Consider the following 16,243-nt stretch of genomic DNA (forward strand, 5'->3'; position numbering starts at 1 on the left):
CTTAGAAGGGAAACGGATGTTTATGGTAGCCACGTCAAAATTCTGTACATAGCAAGCATCCATTTGTATCGAAAAAAAACCTTCCTGAGATGTAGATCGCCAAGATTAGTCTAGTAGAATTGGTGCTTTGTCAAAACCTTGCCAAATGGTGCGAAAATATGCCGAAGACACACGACGTTCGCATTACGACACTCGATGCGGAGTTGGAGTTCTCAGTGGAGGTAAACTAAGTTGAAAAGTTTACTAAATTTTGATGATTGCTTGAGATCTATTAGATCTTAGTTTACTCTGTTCTCGGTTGAAGCTGTTACTCTGTCAATAAATGCCCCTCTTGTTAAATTTCATGCAGAAGAGCTGCACGGGAAAAGATCTTTTTGATCTTGTTGTGCGAACCTTGGGCGTCCGGGAAACGTGGTATTTTGGCTTGCAGTTTGTAGACAAGAAAGGTGTCTTCACCTGGCTAAAATTCAACAAGAAGGTATGGAAAGAATCAAGGTATTTTTGGTAAATAATCGATTGAAAATGTGAAGAATTTACGGAATTTTCAGATCAATTTTGGGTATTCCAGACACAAGTAAGGGCAGCAGCAGCAGCTTACGTTAATTTTCTCCATTGCTCACGAACCATTTCTCAGTTGTCGTTTACCGCGTTCCCGTGCGGGCATTAGAGTTGCAGATGCCGTGTTTCAGTTTCGCCTTGCCGAACATATTTATAAACTGTTTTCAAATTTTCTGATAAGGTCCATTTATTAATTAAAGTCGTTCCCTCAATTAAATTTGACTCAAACTGATTGATTCTCAATTCCACGCACAGCCGTGTGCTGCGTCGATCGGTGATTTAAAGTGGTAGAAAGCAAACGCGAGTGAAATTAGGGGAAAATGTCAGCACCTTGAACCAAGTAACTGTGGTGAGATCAGGACAAAAGCTTAACGTGTATAAAATTTGATTTAGATAGCATGATTGTCGCAAAATGGCTGAAGTGTCAGCAGGTGTTTGGCGCTAATGTTTACCTTTCCTTGTATTTTTAATTTTTTGATTTGTTTCACGCACGCCCTTCCATTTCTGTGCTAAATGAGTTATGAAGTCTACCTGTATTTAGCTGTCTTATTTTAATCAGATAGATTCAGCAAAGTTAAAGGTTGATAAATTATGTAGTGAGAACTTAATCTGAACTTGGCTTTTTTGACGACTTTTTTGTAATCTTATAATATAAATACTAGCTCACTGTGTATGTAAAATAATTTTTGTAACTCGTAATGTCATTGTTGACAACTTTACTTTCCAATTGGTTCCTTGGCTATTATTAGTTCTCTGTTCTAGGCACATATTAAATACCCTTAACTTTTCCAACTGTCATATGTTATTATACACTTGTCATTAGGACACAGTTAACTGTCTTGTACCCTCTTTAATCAGGATACTCAGTAATCCAGATCTTTATTTTTAAGGTTTTAGGTCAAGATCTTCCAATTCCAAAGGATGAGCCAGTCAGCCTTAATTTCCGCATCAAGTTTTTCCCAGAGGATGTAGCAGAGGAACTGATGCAAGAAATAACACAACACTTATTTTTCTTGCAAGTTAAGGAGGCTATTCTGAGCATGGACATCTTCTGTCCACCAGAGGCTTCTGTTCTTTTGGCTTCATACGCAGTGCAAGCTAAGGTGTTCATATTACCACCATTCAATATAGTTATGCGTCCTTAGAGGCATAGCCTTAACCATAATAATATTATGATCTACCTTTACAACAGGCTTAATGTGTCAATGATATCAACATGCAGGCAGGAATTAGCCTGTGTAGCTGGTGATTTAGTTGGTTGGAGTATAGGACCGTATAGAGGGTGATCCGCAAAAACGAACGGTGAAGCTGGGAGTGGCCTGGAAGGAAAAATGAAAAAAACTGCCTGCCCAGATTTGCTGCCTTTTTGATTGCTGCCCCTCTGCACATTTTGACTATCCTGTTGACAGGTTTTGTATGCGTTGCAGGAATGAGAAGGGGAAGCTGCTTGAAAGTCAAATTGGGAAATCAAACCAAATTTCATTGGTGGTGAAGGGCGATATGCTGAAAAGCCTGTCGAGGAAGGGAAATGGAAAACAACAAGGGTTTCACAATTCAAGGCACAAGTCCACTAAAGATTTAATGCGGGAAATTTTAGAAGACATCTTATACTATGACCCAAAACCTTTTCAAGGTTTTCAAGTGGAAAGGATTTCAAAATGAGAGTGGGTGGCGTTAGTGCCCTGAGCACTCAAAGATTGGTCTGAAAGTTGACACATCAGGCACGTCTCTGTGTTTGCAATACCAGTGGAAGAAAATTACAGAACCCATTTTAGCGTTACAATTTCATTCGTGCAAATATGGAGCTGGAAAGAGAATGAAATCACCATGAACAAAGTCGACGACGACTGACACAATTTCACAAAACAAATTATTTTTGGCCGTTTGTTGCTCATGCTTTAGATTGATTTAGAACTATATCACCGTCTTTGCGAAGAATATTAGCTACCAAATATTCAGGCTCGATGCTTTTGCTTTTCATGCTAAGATTTGCATTGTCCCTTGGAGTTCTCCCCTGGGAAATGAACAAAACATTTGATTGACTTGTTAATGTTCAGATCCAATGAGAACAACCTGTACTCCAGCATACAGGACTAGTAAAAAAGGCAGGGAATCTGGGCAGGCAGTTTTTCGTTTTTACCACCAGGCTCCTCGCCGCATTGCTGCTCTCGCTGCTAGCTTGTGCGTTCTACCCCAACTAAACCACCGGCTATGCAGGCTAGGCAGGAATAGAAATTGAATTCTAACAATCATATTCTTGTGTGCTCTGCATGTTCAAAAGATCATCCTGCTAAAATTTTTTATTATTAACCCATTGACGCCTGAATGAAATTGCCCGCGACCCACCCCTAATTCCCTGGCGTTTTTTGGAATATTTCTGAGCGAGCGAAAGCACAAAAATAAACCATATGCGCAGTAACCACAGACACAGGATCAGGTTTCAAGACATCGTTTATTTAAAGTTGAATAAATGAAGGGTCAAAATACTAAAAAATATTAGCAAACAGAACTCAACCTAATGTGTAAAACTGAGGAGAAAACAAGAAATTATATTATTTCTTTACCGCGCGACAAAATGTCCCACAGAAGCTGAGAAAATTGACTTTGCGAAAATGAGTCAATTATTGACTTTGGAGGACAAAAACGAAACCAAATACAACAGAATTGAATTTCTTGTACTATAACGGCTAACGTTTGAGAAAACAACGAAAACTAAAAGCGAAGAACTCATGTAAAAATCAATCTGAAAACAAGAAATCAAGTAATTTCTTCGCCGCGCGACGAAAATATTACGGCCCTGCGAAAGAAAGATGAAAGTCGTAAATCAAAAAGACGACAAAAACAAGCGAATTATTTTGAGATCAGTTGTATTTCAACTGTGTTAAATCAGTGGCCATTTAGTTCTTTTCTCAGCGGTTCTGTAGTAGCTGAATAAGACTCCAAAAAATATTTGAACGAAGCGAATAAACTAAATAAACAAAGCGCCTAGAGGTTGCCGTAAATTAAATATGCAGAAATCCAGCGTGCAAGTTACTGTTCACTTTTAAAACCTAAAATTCCCAAATACAGGGAACCAAATGAAAGAGATGCGAAAGGAAGTTCAATAACAATAAATTTTCATCCAAGCTGAGACGAAGAAACCTATTTAAAAGCAAAAAATTGTTCAAAACTTCGCAGACGTGCTTCGCTGCATGACCGCATGTTCAAATTATTCTTCACGCTAACGCGAAAGCTTGAGTTTTTACCGACCGCTTTTGCAGTCATTTTAACGCCCGTGGCTTTACCAATCGTTCTAAAAGTTGAATTCAACTTCGAAGTAATAATGTACATTACCATTTTTGTTTCTGAAATCCGAAAAGCCGCTTTAAACCTGCGATCTGTCGTCGAAACTTACTTGAAAGCGCTCCGATCTTCATGTTTTCTCGGCGGTTGTAGGAAGAAAAACTTCTTCACCAGAAAGTTTTGAGGACTCTGTATTCCTTGATCCTCCATTCTGAGGCCACCTGAACATTGATTTGTATTTTTCCTTTCTATTTTAAAGCCCAAAGCAGTAATTTATCCGTGTTAGGAATGAAAACAAGACCTTGGAAGTTTTTTAGATTTGGACCGCAACGCGCCATGTTACCTGCACTTTTCGAGCGCGCGATTTTAAGAAGAAAAACCGTCTTTCTAGGACCCCTAAAGTCCTCTGAAAATATGCTCAGAAAGTCCATTCTGATTGGTTTATTTGTCCTCAAGAACAATAGAACAAAAGGGGAACCAAAGAATCTTCAGGGAGGGTAGGAAAGGCAATTGTCCCCATGTGCTTTTTTTCGGGCGGTTACGGGCGGCACAGGGAAATGGAGGAGTTTTTCGCATGGGCGGTTACGGGCGGCACAGGCGTCAATGGGTTAATGTTAAATCCACTGAGTGGTGGACTTTTAGGTCATTACAAAAAATTCTCCTACTGTTTGAATGTGAAATCACTGTGACAACCTTATCTTAAAGCTTGGCACAGGCTAGCCAAAACTGCTACTTACTTGAGCAATTTAAATAGATAATCAACAGCAATGTTACATTCCCATATTTACTGTTCCTGGCTCACTACTTGTTTTGTTTGTTTGTTTGTTTTGTTTCAGTATGGAGACTATGACCAAGAGTTCCACACTCCAGGGTTCCTTGCAAAAGATTTGCTGCTACCTCAGAGGGTTGGTAGACACTGTGTTTGTCTCTGGTGTTTTGTTTGAGCACTCATAATACATGGCCTATCATTGAGAACAATACATAATGAGAGCTTTTACTTTAAATTACAGTTGTAATCATCACAGTTTCTCTGTCCATTCAGGTCATCCAGGGGTACAAATGCAATTACATTGTATCAGCTGTCTGTTAAGGAAAATGGTATAGCTGACTAGCATAACATCTGGTCTTAGTCAATTCATGTAACCAAAACCAGGGTATACTCTCACTGGCAATGTGGGTTAGTCTTGCCTGAGTGAAATGCTTCGTATATGTATAGCATGGAGACTTGATTGATTTTCTTGCATTGTGCTTTTAGGTTATTGACCAGTATCAGATGACTTCAGATATGTGGGAAGAGAGGATCACCTCATGGTATGCTGAACACAAAGGAATGAGAAGGTACATGTATTAATACTGATTCATGATCCTTCATCTAATCACTTGAATCCACCAAATCCTCAGTTCTACGGTATACTCTGAAATAAGAAGATGATGTATTCAGGGCTTTTGATAGGTCATGGAGAAAAATTCAAATTTTGCAGGATTTTCAGAGACAAATTTGCGGAAAAACGGCTGATTTCGTGGAAAATTCACAGACATTTTCGGGCAAATTTTGCTGAAAAACAATTGATAAAAAATGGCTGATTTCGTAGAAATTTTCGGAACAAATTTTGCTGGAAAGTGATCAGTTATGCATTGATTTTGCCATCTTTTTCAGAAAATGATGAGCATTAGCCTATGTAATAGCAACAGCGACAGAAACACTGACTACTCATGAGTGTTGCCTTTGTAAAACCGGTGATTTTGCAGGACTGTTGTGTGCGTTTGTATTTGTTTGACCACGAGGTTCACTTACAAGTGAATTAAATTACATTCACAGAGATGAAGCAGAGATGGAATACTTAAAAATAGCACAAGACCTGGAGATGTATGGCGTGAGCTACTTTGCAATCAAGGTACAATGTTAAAAGTTAAATTGCTTCAATATTCAGTGGGGTTCAGAAATAATTAACATAACATACATTGTAATATTTAGTTTTATGACTGATAAACTGGTGGCCCTCAGATTCCCATTTGAAAAGGAATTTTGGGCTGTTGTTGTCTGTGGTGGGATGAAAGCCAATGAACTCAAAGAAAAGCCCTTTCTTAGCAAGGAGAGTAACTAGTAACAAACTAAAACCACATATGAAGCCAGGTCTAAGATTTGAACCTGGGCCTCTTTGGACACATTGGGTGGAGGGGTGGATGGGGGGAGGGGAGGCGGGGATCTTACCATGGTGTGCACTTACTGCAACCTCAGGTGTCACAGATTAATTCCTGCCTTGCCATGAACTCATATTGCTTGATACATGAATTTATATTGTTTCTGACTTTCTATTTTTTTTTTCACAGAACAGAAGGGGAACTGAGTTATGGCTTGGCATTGATGCTCATGGCCTTAACATTTATGAGAAAGACAACAAACTGAATCCAAAAATCTCTTTTCCTTGGAATGAGACAAAGAATATTTCTTTTCATGACAAAAGGGTAAGTGTCAATCTTAAACTCTTTTACATGTAAATGACTACAGAAACAAAAATGTTATAATTATAACAATTATTAAGAGCACTTCTTTAGACATTGGACAATTTTATATGTGTAAATTTGATGTTTATTAGCTGATTTATTATTCAAATAAGCCCCATCCCTCTCTATTAATGAGCACCCCTTCTCCTCAGAGGATGCTAAGTAGAGCTTCATACCAAAGATTTAAAAAAATGAACTTGTATTTCTGACTGTACAAATGGCACCTTGGAGATTACTGTGTCTGGCTTTGATACAGGTTATATAATGATTTTATTTAATAACTATTTAGTTTCAGATCAAGCCAGCGGTCAAGTCATCTCCAGATTTTATATTCCATGCAGCGAAACTGCGAGTCAACAAAGTGGTACGTATATGTACTTGTATACATGTTGGTGCAATGCAGGAGGTGTTCGCACCCTTAGTGTTTGTACCTTAAACTGGTTTACTTCAGTTACCTAGTGTGACTGTAACACTTCATCTTATCAAATTCTCCTGACTACAGATTCTTGATTTGTGTGTTGGCAACCATGAACTTTTCACGCGAAGGAGAAAACCAGACACAATGGAAATACAACAGATGCGTTCACTGGCTAGAGAGGAGAAGATGAGAAGACAGGTTAGTGGAAGTTACTCTTACAAGACGCATGAGTAAGTGAATGGATTGGATCATTTTTTATCCAGATCAAAAAAGGAGAGTGAAGGGATAAAATTCTTGCTCTTGTTTGATCTCCTACAGCTGTAACTCTGGTATCTCTTCTTAGGCCCTGTCCATATTATACCGGGGGAATTTGATTCTCCAGTTAGACCTTCTGTCCACACTAATCTGTCATGAAATCGGAGCTTTTCGAAAACGTTCTTCAAACCGGAAGAATTTGAAAACGCTGGCTTTGCGATTTAGTGTGGACGGAAAACATTTTGAAAATGAAACTTTTCGAAAACGATTACATTAGCATAATCATGGTATTTCCCTGTCTTAGTTTTACTCAAACACAAATGCAAAATGACCAGTGATTGTTTTGTTTTCAAATTCCTCCGGCATAGTGTGTGGACAGGGCCTTAGAATTTGAATTTGTTCAAATTTTCGTTAGAGCAGGAACAGATGATGCCAACTTTTGTGTAGTCATTAACTTGAGACTAAAGATAGACTCTATTCTACCTCTTGACCATCAAATCTCAATTTCGTTTTTAATATTCAAGAAATTTAAGACCTTTTAGACTTGATTCAAACGATTCCATCGTGAGAAGCACCCCTGTTTCCCAAAGTTGTCTGTAATAGTAGTTATTCATTTTCAGATAGAGAGAGACAAGCTTTTGAAAGAACAGCAAGCACGAGAGGAAATGGCTCAACAAAAGGAGGAATTAGAGAGAAGAATGGCAGAATATCAAGAAGAAGCCAACAGAACTAAAGACGCATTGGTAAACCTCGAACAACTGTACTTTTAGTTGTTAGCGCTTTTTGTTTTGTTTTTCAACCGATTGTCGAAAGTACTAGTAATACCATTTTGTTTTGTGTTTGATACGTGTAGCTCTATACTTGGTTCCAAAAAAAAAAACCCCGTGCAATGTGCACTACCCAATCCAGTGCATAAGTTATTTGTACCAATCAGCAGGAGCAAACCCAAACCCACGTGACTTGACCTTCACGTGTTTCCAGCGCTTGGCGCAGGATATATGTTGAAAGTTTTCTTCGCGCTCTAGTGATTGGTAAATGGCGTTACATGCGCGTATTGTGATTACTTTGATTTTTTTTCGTTTTATGACAGTGATTGGAAAACTCTATGTGAAATTAGTGTTTTTTCCCCTTTGCTTTAGATAAAATCAGAAGAAATGGGAGAATTATTAGCGGAAAAAGCTCGAGTGGCGGAAGAAGAGGCAGCATTACTTGGAAAAAAAGCTTCTGATGCTGAAGAAGAAATAAAGCGACTTCGATTGTGCGTCAGTACGGTATTGCAAAGTCATTTGTGTTAGGCTTTTATATCAAACACGAGAGACGGGTTTTGACCACATTCCCAAACAACGAGAAGAGAGTTAAAAATACGGCGTCCAGCAGAGTAGTCTATGGGATATTCTTTAAGAAAAGTCGAGATGTTTGGAAATGTTATAAAAAACATTGTCTTAAGTGTTTGATACATATTCCTAATCGAAAGAAAAACTAAGGAATAATTGGAGAAAACAACTTACAACAAAAGAAAAACATGGCCCCTCTTTCAGTTAAGGAATTTGCCATATGATCAGGGAAATTATAAATTTCCTGCTAATGCCAGGTTTTGGTAATGTGCGCTGATATAACGACCATCCAAACTTGAAGTCAGTATGGTTGGGAGAATTTAGTTTACTTGCCTACAGTTCGCTACCTCTGTTGACGTTCATCTTGTAATACTGTTTACGTCACAGTCAGGTGATGAGCGAATTGCCATTGAGAGGAAAGCACGAGAAGTAGCAGAGGAAAGGTTAAGGAGAGTCATGCAAGAGGCTGAAACCAGGTACGTTATCAACATCGAAATTCTCATAACGATGTTACATTGTCATGCACTGATACAGGTGAAGAAAACAATGAAATCCATCAGTTGAGGACAACAGTCTTATTACTTTGTAGTACCACGATAAAGGAAAAGTCTGGTCATTATGAGGGAGAATTTATTTGTCAACGGGATAAAAGTGACACGGTTACTTTGACGTTTTCTTCAGATCCACAAAAGCTTACAACTCTGCAGTCGTAACTAAATTAGTTATGACTGCACTCTTCTTTTAGAAACCTTTCTCATACATTCGGTGTCTTGGCATTAGTATGACTTTTTGTTGCCTTATTTGCAGTTTTGTTCTCCAATATTCTGTTTTCTTGCAGAGCGAGAGAAGCTTTGATGCTCAGAGAGGATCTGATGAAGTCACGACAGGCTGAACGGTTGGCCAAACAAAAGCTGGTAGAAGTGACAACGTCACCAGATGTATTTTCTGTAAGTACAGTGCTGCTAGGCACGCAACGTGTGCGAAACGCGTGATGCGTGAACTGGGCTGCCGTTGTCAACTGCAGGCATTTTGTAGTCGAGGAAAGATATAAGTCTGTTATCACTGTTTTAGTCATTCAAACAATGTAAATTTATTGCAATCTTTGAAAATGCTCATTACGTAGGAATCTTGTACTGGTAAGCAATGACTGAGCCCCGTTCGGTTTTTGTACCTTTTCACTCCTATCGTAAAGTTCGGTAGCATGGGAAATCCACTCAAGTATTAGCGTACACAACACATTTTTAAAAGTGCTACAACATGGTGTTACCAAACAATGATTGCCTTATTTTCCAGAGGTACAGTGATCCTAGGGAAATAATTGCTGATATTGACCGCAGCGTGGAACAGTTAACAGATGGGGAGGTTTCTCAGTTGTCGCGAGAGTACGAAAGAGAGAGGTAAGGATGAGTCTATGACATTCCGTCTCGTAGAATTTTCAAATTTTAAAATATTAGCCTCTGCCGGTTTGATTTTCCTGAATGCATTCTTGACTTTATTCTTTAGCCGGAATAGATTACGTGGCAAATTAATTGTAGGAATGAGGCTAGTCACCTACGGGACGATAACAATAGCAGATCCAGATGGCTCAAAGTGGAGGATAAGAGGGACCATGTGAAGATACCATGAACTTTTCTTGTTTAAGGGAGGAGGGGTGCTAGGGAGACGATCAGTGGGGTGGGGATGGGGTTGGGCGGAAAAAGCCCTTTAAGCGTTATATTTTCCAACAGAATAGAGGGACACCCTGGCCCCCTCCGCCAGATCTGCTACTGAATAGCCAACCAAGTTAAGGATTGGAAACATTCATGATTATTAATTATAAAACTTTAATTTCTTTTAGACATAGAAACATTCAGCAACAGCTTCGGGATCTCAAGTCCCAGATGGAGGTAACAAGTTTTCTGTTTACTTTACCTGTCCTTTATCTCTGTCCTGTTGTAAGGTAACAGCTTAAGTTTGTTAGTAATAGCGTTTTCTTCAGTTTTCACGTACCATCTATCTGGGTTTTTCAGGGATTAAAGATTGATGATAGACAAACGCGTTGGGATTATATTCACGACGAAAATCTTAGACGCGGGGAAAATAAATACTCTACGTTACAGAAAGTAAGTGACTTGTAATTCTTCAGTTCTAAAGTAGCAATCATAATCTGTATAACAAGCTGTTCGCTGCTTGAAGTAATGCTCCAAAGGAACAGCAAGGTTACTCGTCCATTAGACTCTAGCTCTTGGTGACGATGAGCTTTCATCTGTTGTTGTAAACATCTATTTTCGTCAGAAACCCATTTGTCTTCAGAGAGAGCTTGCTTTTGGTTCCATTTTGACTCCCCCCCCTCCCCCCCCGCAAAAAAGGGGGAAAAAAGTTTAATACTTTCATTTTTAATTAGCATTTACAACTTTTACCGTTTTCAACGAAAAGTCGACACATAATACAAGTCAGAGAGGAGGATATTGTACTCTTATACTCGAGCTTCCTCTTGGTGGTAAGGATGATAATGGAATTGATTAACAAGTGGATATTGTCTTGTTGTGCCATAACGGGCGGGGGAGGGGGGCGGAGGGTTAGAAGCAATAATGGCCCAGATAATTGAACAGGCTTATTTTCAAGGCTCAGCGTTATGTCAAAGCAACTCGGAAGAGGGTTAATACCCAGGGGAAATTTTTGAGTCCGGAGAAAGGAGCTAAGAAATGGCGATAAAAGTTTTTCCGAAAAGTTTTAGAACACTGACATCTTGGTCCATTAAGTCACTATGCAATTTCTCTTTTCTTTCCAAACATCGTTTCAATATTTCGGTTATGTGCGATACCTTCATTTGATTCATTTTCAGTAATGGTACGTTCCTTGTTGTTTTTACAGATTCAAACTGGAACATCTACAGCAAGAATTCAGTTTTTTGAAGAGTTATGAAAGAGAAGTTTCCCTGGTCTCTCAAGTAATCCTGATGCAAGAGAAAAGAGTACAGACATTCTCCTAATATTTAATTCATTCCTTGACTGAGATATTTAATCCAGATTTCATAAGAAGTCATATCCACCGAGAGAAACTCATAAAAAGAGTCAAATTTCAGTAGACAGCGAAAGTCGGTTTTAGCCTCAGTCACGTGAGACTTATCAGAGCCTCCCGAACGTGTTATGATAATGATACAATACAGTAAATCATCGCTATCTGAAACTCCATTATCTCGAACTCCCCGCCATTCTTGAACCCAAATCATGGTCCCTTAGTATACTTTTTAGTCACTTACTATCGGTTCGAAGCCCCGACATCTCGAGCCATTTTTCGTTTCCTCTAAGAATTCGAGCAACCTCATCCCCAGGGTCTCTCATCTTTCCCTGGGTACGAGGTTGGAGTTCGAGGTAGCGTTGTCAACTGTATACCTCGCCATAATTTGTGTTTCTTTTTATCAGTGTACGTTTGCGCTGTCCTCTCCCCCCATCCCTGACCTAGAAAAAGGGAAAAATGTATGAGGAGAGGGCGGAAGCGAGAATTTTTAGGGAGGGGAGGAACACTCCTGGAATTTCTATGGTGGCGTGCCGACCAGTACTCGAGCCCCTTGACCGGTTTTTGAGACCGGAGCATTTGAATGTAGTGGAGTGTATCGTTACTTCTCAGTCCCACTTATAAGTTTGAAGCTTATGTATTTCTTTAGTTGAATGAAGTATAAATCCTTTTTTTCTGACCAAAGCAGCAAAATCTGTAACTATTTCTGTCTAAAACGGCTCAAACAAACGTGCCGTTTGAGCGGTACTTACTTATCATAGCTTGTACAGGGTGTACTCTCAGCGGTCTGTGATGGTTTAGCAGTTTATCTGGAGGGAGTACGTGAACGCTATTTCACGTATTACTGGGCGGAAGATGTTTCGGTGTTTTTGTTTTTTAATTTAGTTCGGCCGAAACTTTAGTCATTAGTTATAAAGATACAGGTTTGTTTGAAAATCCCCGACAAAATGTTTACTTTTTGCGCAGGTAGAATGAATCAAATTATTGAGCCCTAAGTCATCCTCACAACTCATCTAATTGATTTAGCTATTGACATTAGTGATATCGTAAGTGTAGATAGTGTTATAAAATCAATGTACAAAATTTCGCAACCTTATGTCATTGTAACGAAACTATAAATCGCCTGCACTGGGAGAGATATTGGGAAGAAAAGAAGGAAATCTCGTCCCAGATCCCTATGAGAGCCATATGCGTTCTGCTAGCGAAGCCAAATAAAGCAAACAGATGAATGGAGGCAGTTGTCTGTTTTATTGTTGATGAATTTAGTTTTGGAACTTTCGCATCAACGCTTGCACAAAATTAGAATTGCGACAGTACCAGTTTCATGGCCTAGAAATGCCGATGACGCAATTTTTTAAGGTGAATTGTAAAGCGTGTTTGATTAATTGTTACTTTGGCGGGAAAATCCGTATCCTAACATTGGAATTCGAGTTCCCTGGAAGATCGAAGGGGACTCTGCTCTCAGGGTACACTGGAAAATTAAGACTGGGTACATGATATATGTATCTTGATCCGCTAAAAGATGGTTGACTAGAACTAGAGTGGGCATAATAGGTCATTCCCGAATTACCTGTAGCCTCTTTCTCAAAGCGAGTTTTGGTGCCCGTCCTTTCATATGAAAATGAGATTCATTCACATACAAATGAAACTAATTTTCATATGAATGGTTGTGCACCAGGCCTCGCTTGATAGAGAGGCTTAGGTTAACTCGAAAATGGCAGACAGACGGGAGCAGTGAGAGACTACGATTAGTCCATCTTTCGCTACTACCCGTAGTCTAGAGCAGTTACGGGTTCTGATTCACCAAGTTTCGCGCCACTCGCTGGTTCCCAATTATGGTGAAACATATGCTTAGTCAGGCTATCGATAGAATAGAGTAGAATAAAATAGAAAGCCTTTATTTTAACACGATAAGTTTTGAAGCTAAAAGCTTGTGGAGTCGTGTATAAAATAAAAGAAATCGATGTCGCGAAAGTCATCATAATAATAAAAAATGCTCGCGTACAGCCGACCTGCTGGAGCCGGTGTGATTTGATCGTTGAAAAGTTCTACACCCCCGGAGGTACTCCCAGAAAAGTTGGGTGGGGGGGGGGGGGGGGGAGGGGTGCGCGGCCCTCTTCCCAAAACCCTTATCCTATTAATGACCAAGATCTGCGATTTTCGCTGCCCTATTTATGATCTGACCAAAAATGTAATACCCTAGTTATGACCATTGCGGCTGGCACAGTTGCCCTAAACATCCTTTTGTCGATGGTCTTATCGATAATGATGATTGATGAAAAAGTAGCTTCTCTTAAGAAACATACATAATTAATTTATTTTATTCACGACCTAGAGTGCAAAAAACCAAACCCTATTTATGACCAAAATGGCCAAAATTGATACCCTATTTATAAGCAAAACGGCCGAAAAACTATACCCTTTGGGCTGCTTTGTATCCCATATATAAGAGAGTACTCCTCCCTGCGCCCGCCTCCCCACCGGGTCTACACCCTGCCGTATGACGGAGGAAATGGGTACTACTCGTTCCCAGTGCGTCGCCTACTTCGTAGTAAACATGGCGGACCGTTGAGGCAGATGGCGGGCAATGACAGTGTTTTTTCTCTCTCTCCTCCCCTTTAAAAGACGCTCTATAGACTCTGTTCATGGAAAGGAAAAATAATTTTTAACTTATTCTTATCGACAATGAGTAATACTCTCAGTAAGTATGTAAACTGTAAAAATATTAATATACCGGTAGAATGACTTGACGTTTACGCCACAGAGATCAAAGCGGCGCGAAGTAAGATAAATATCTCAAATAGCCTGATATAAAATGTTATGTGGGTTTCATTCTTTTCATGGCTGCTCTCTGGGTGGAAGAATGAAAGAATGGAAGAAATCTAAATCGTTTGTACTTTGTTAATCGAACAAGCTTGCTATTTTAAAATTGCCGACCCATTACAGTAGAGAGAAAAAACCATACCCAACCCGGCTGCAAGTGGGAATTGCTGCATTCTTACCCCCCCTTTTTATAATTTAGTGTAAATTGTAGGTGGTATTTAATGTTTCCAAAGAGGCCTTTGCACAGAAATGTACTTTTTAGGGACAGAGGCTAGGTTGGGGGAGGGGTGGGGGGGGGGGGAGGGTGGTGCAAATTTGCATGTTAGAGCAATGGATATGGTACTTATTTGGGGGAGTACTCACTGTCTTTAAGTTTTGCCATGTATACTGACTAATTATATTACATATTTATATATTATATATATTTATACATTTGCATACTTGAACTGATAGCTGATGCATTCTGGCTGTGCTTTGTATCCATGTTATGGGGGTCTACAAACCCACTGATAAGAAAAGGAAGTAAGGGAATAGAGGACATCCACAGATCAGATCGTATCAGACAATTTTTTGCAGAAATCATCTTCCTTGCATCTAACTGGAAGGTGAGGAGATTTTCCACAAATGCTGAGTTCTGCATAAATTTCTTTATCATAAGAAATTATCTTGCCCTGTGTGTTTTTATCAAAAGCAAGAATTACTGCTTCTTGTTCCCAAATTTCAGTTACAGTCAAAGCAAAGGCCAGAGCCGAGTGTCTGTAAAATGTAATGTAAATGTTATTCTTATTTATAGTGGTCGTGTACTTAGCTGTACAAGCACTAAGCTTAGCTAGTTTACAGGCTATTTACAAAGCGTGACTGAGGATTTGAACCCGGGACTACTGAGAAACAAATCTTGCTAGTGGTAGGGTGGAGGCCTTGAACCCTGGACCTCCGGATTACGACACCAGCACCCTAAACAACTCAGCCACTCTGCATCCTAGTAGTACAGAGATAGAGATTATATAAAATATCCTATTGTCTCTGGGACCAAGTCGATTGTCAGTGTTATTATTTTTAATTATTACCTATGATTGGTAACAATTGAATAATTATAATATTGAATTAGACTGTGTGGAGTTATGCTAGCAGGCTGAGCAATTCCAAAAATCAGCTGAGTATGTTTGCACCATGGAACATGACTTCTCTCTGACTTGGACAATAAACACAAAATGTGGACATCTGTGCAAACCTGTTGTAGCCAGAAAGCTATTGATGTCTTCCATCAGATTCACAAACAGACTTAAGAAACGGGAAGAAAGAACCAATGCAAGTGCACATAATTGATGTGTACATTGTGTTCCAGTTTCAAGTTGTAACTGGACAATAACAATAAATTGGACACCCACATGATCAGGCATACCTGCACAGGGTGGGTGCACAGGGAACTGATCTGGTATTGGTGTGATACTCATTACAGGTCTGACATGTTTGTATGATTTCCCTCCACAGTATATGATTCCTTTCTTGTTAAACCAATGTGGATCAGTTGTTTACTACTTAACACTCGCATCTGTAGGTAATACTAACAAGCATGTGTTTGAAATGTTATTCCAATTGTATTTTTACAGTTAACTAAAACAGGAATCAACTTACTTCATAGTAACACACTTTGTTTATGTTAATTTTGATATCTGTAGACTTGTCTATTGCTGTACCAATAACCAATTCATTGACTATGATCATAACAACCCTGGCTGGAAAGATGTTAGGGGAAGGCAATATCAATACAGGTATTTATTATGTCATCACTAACAGTCAGTTTAAGGGCACGATATGTGCAAAAATGTTTCAACCACCTCAACATCAGCAATTTGGTGTTGAGTCACACATTGTCAAAATGGCCAGCTGAATTTGGCACTCAGAGCAGCAGAAGTTGAAAGCATTAGCTAACAGACCATATTTGTATTCTCGGTATTGGAATGGAACTAGCTTGCAATTGAGACTAAAGTGGGGAGTCTTCTCAAATGCAAGTGACATTAATCTCTTTTTAATGATATTCCCCGGCATGAGCCTCCGTTTCAAGCTAATT

At 39.3% G+C, this 16,243-nt stretch overlaps 2 protein-coding genes across 3 annotated transcripts in view; both read left to right on the forward strand.

Moving 5' to 3' along the window:
* Nucleotides 1–5: 5 nt before the first annotated feature.
* LOC145463669 (merlin-like) lies at nt 6–12,592 on the forward strand. Its single transcript, XM_081447443.1, has 17 exons — nt 6–221; nt 350–478; nt 1,449–1,661; nt 4,677–4,745; nt 5,096–5,178; nt 5,660–5,735; nt 6,172–6,306; nt 6,635–6,709; nt 6,848–6,961; nt 7,639–7,761; nt 8,158–8,289; nt 8,740–8,828; nt 9,191–9,299; nt 9,646–9,749; nt 10,190–10,238; nt 10,362–10,454; nt 11,206–12,592. The coding sequence occupies exons 1-17, from the start codon at nt 159–161 to the stop codon at nt 11,254–11,256; spliced, it is 1,707 nt and encodes a 568-aa protein (XP_081303569.1). The 5' UTR covers nt 6–158; the 3' UTR covers nt 11,257–12,592.
* Nucleotides 12,593–13,263: 671 nt separating this feature from the next.
* LOC145463721 (transmembrane protein 234 homolog) overlaps nt 13,264–16,243 on the forward strand; it is a 3,330-nt gene continuing 350 nt past the window's right edge. Inside the window, exons 1-4 of one of the 2 annotated variants that reach the window (XM_081447505.1) lie at nt 13,264–14,050; nt 14,626–14,777; nt 15,664–15,730; nt 15,852–16,243. The exon at nt 15,852–16,243 is cut by the window's right edge and continues 161 nt beyond it. In XM_081447505.1, the coding sequence (XP_081303631.1) occupies nt 14,035–14,050; nt 14,626–14,777; nt 15,664–15,730; nt 15,852–16,063 (447 nt within the window). In that variant the 5' untranslated portion in view covers nt 13,264–14,034 and the 3' untranslated portion in view covers nt 16,064–16,243. The remainder of the gene's footprint in view (nt 14,051–14,625; nt 14,778–15,663; nt 15,731–15,851) is intronic. The other variant, XM_081447506.1, reaches the window with a different exon arrangement.

This window comes from Orbicella franksi, chromosome 12 (assembly GCF_964199315.1).
Source record: "Orbicella franksi chromosome 12, jaOrbFran1.1, whole genome shotgun sequence".
NCBI lineage: Eukaryota > Metazoa > Cnidaria > Anthozoa > Scleractinia > Merulinidae > Orbicella > Orbicella franksi.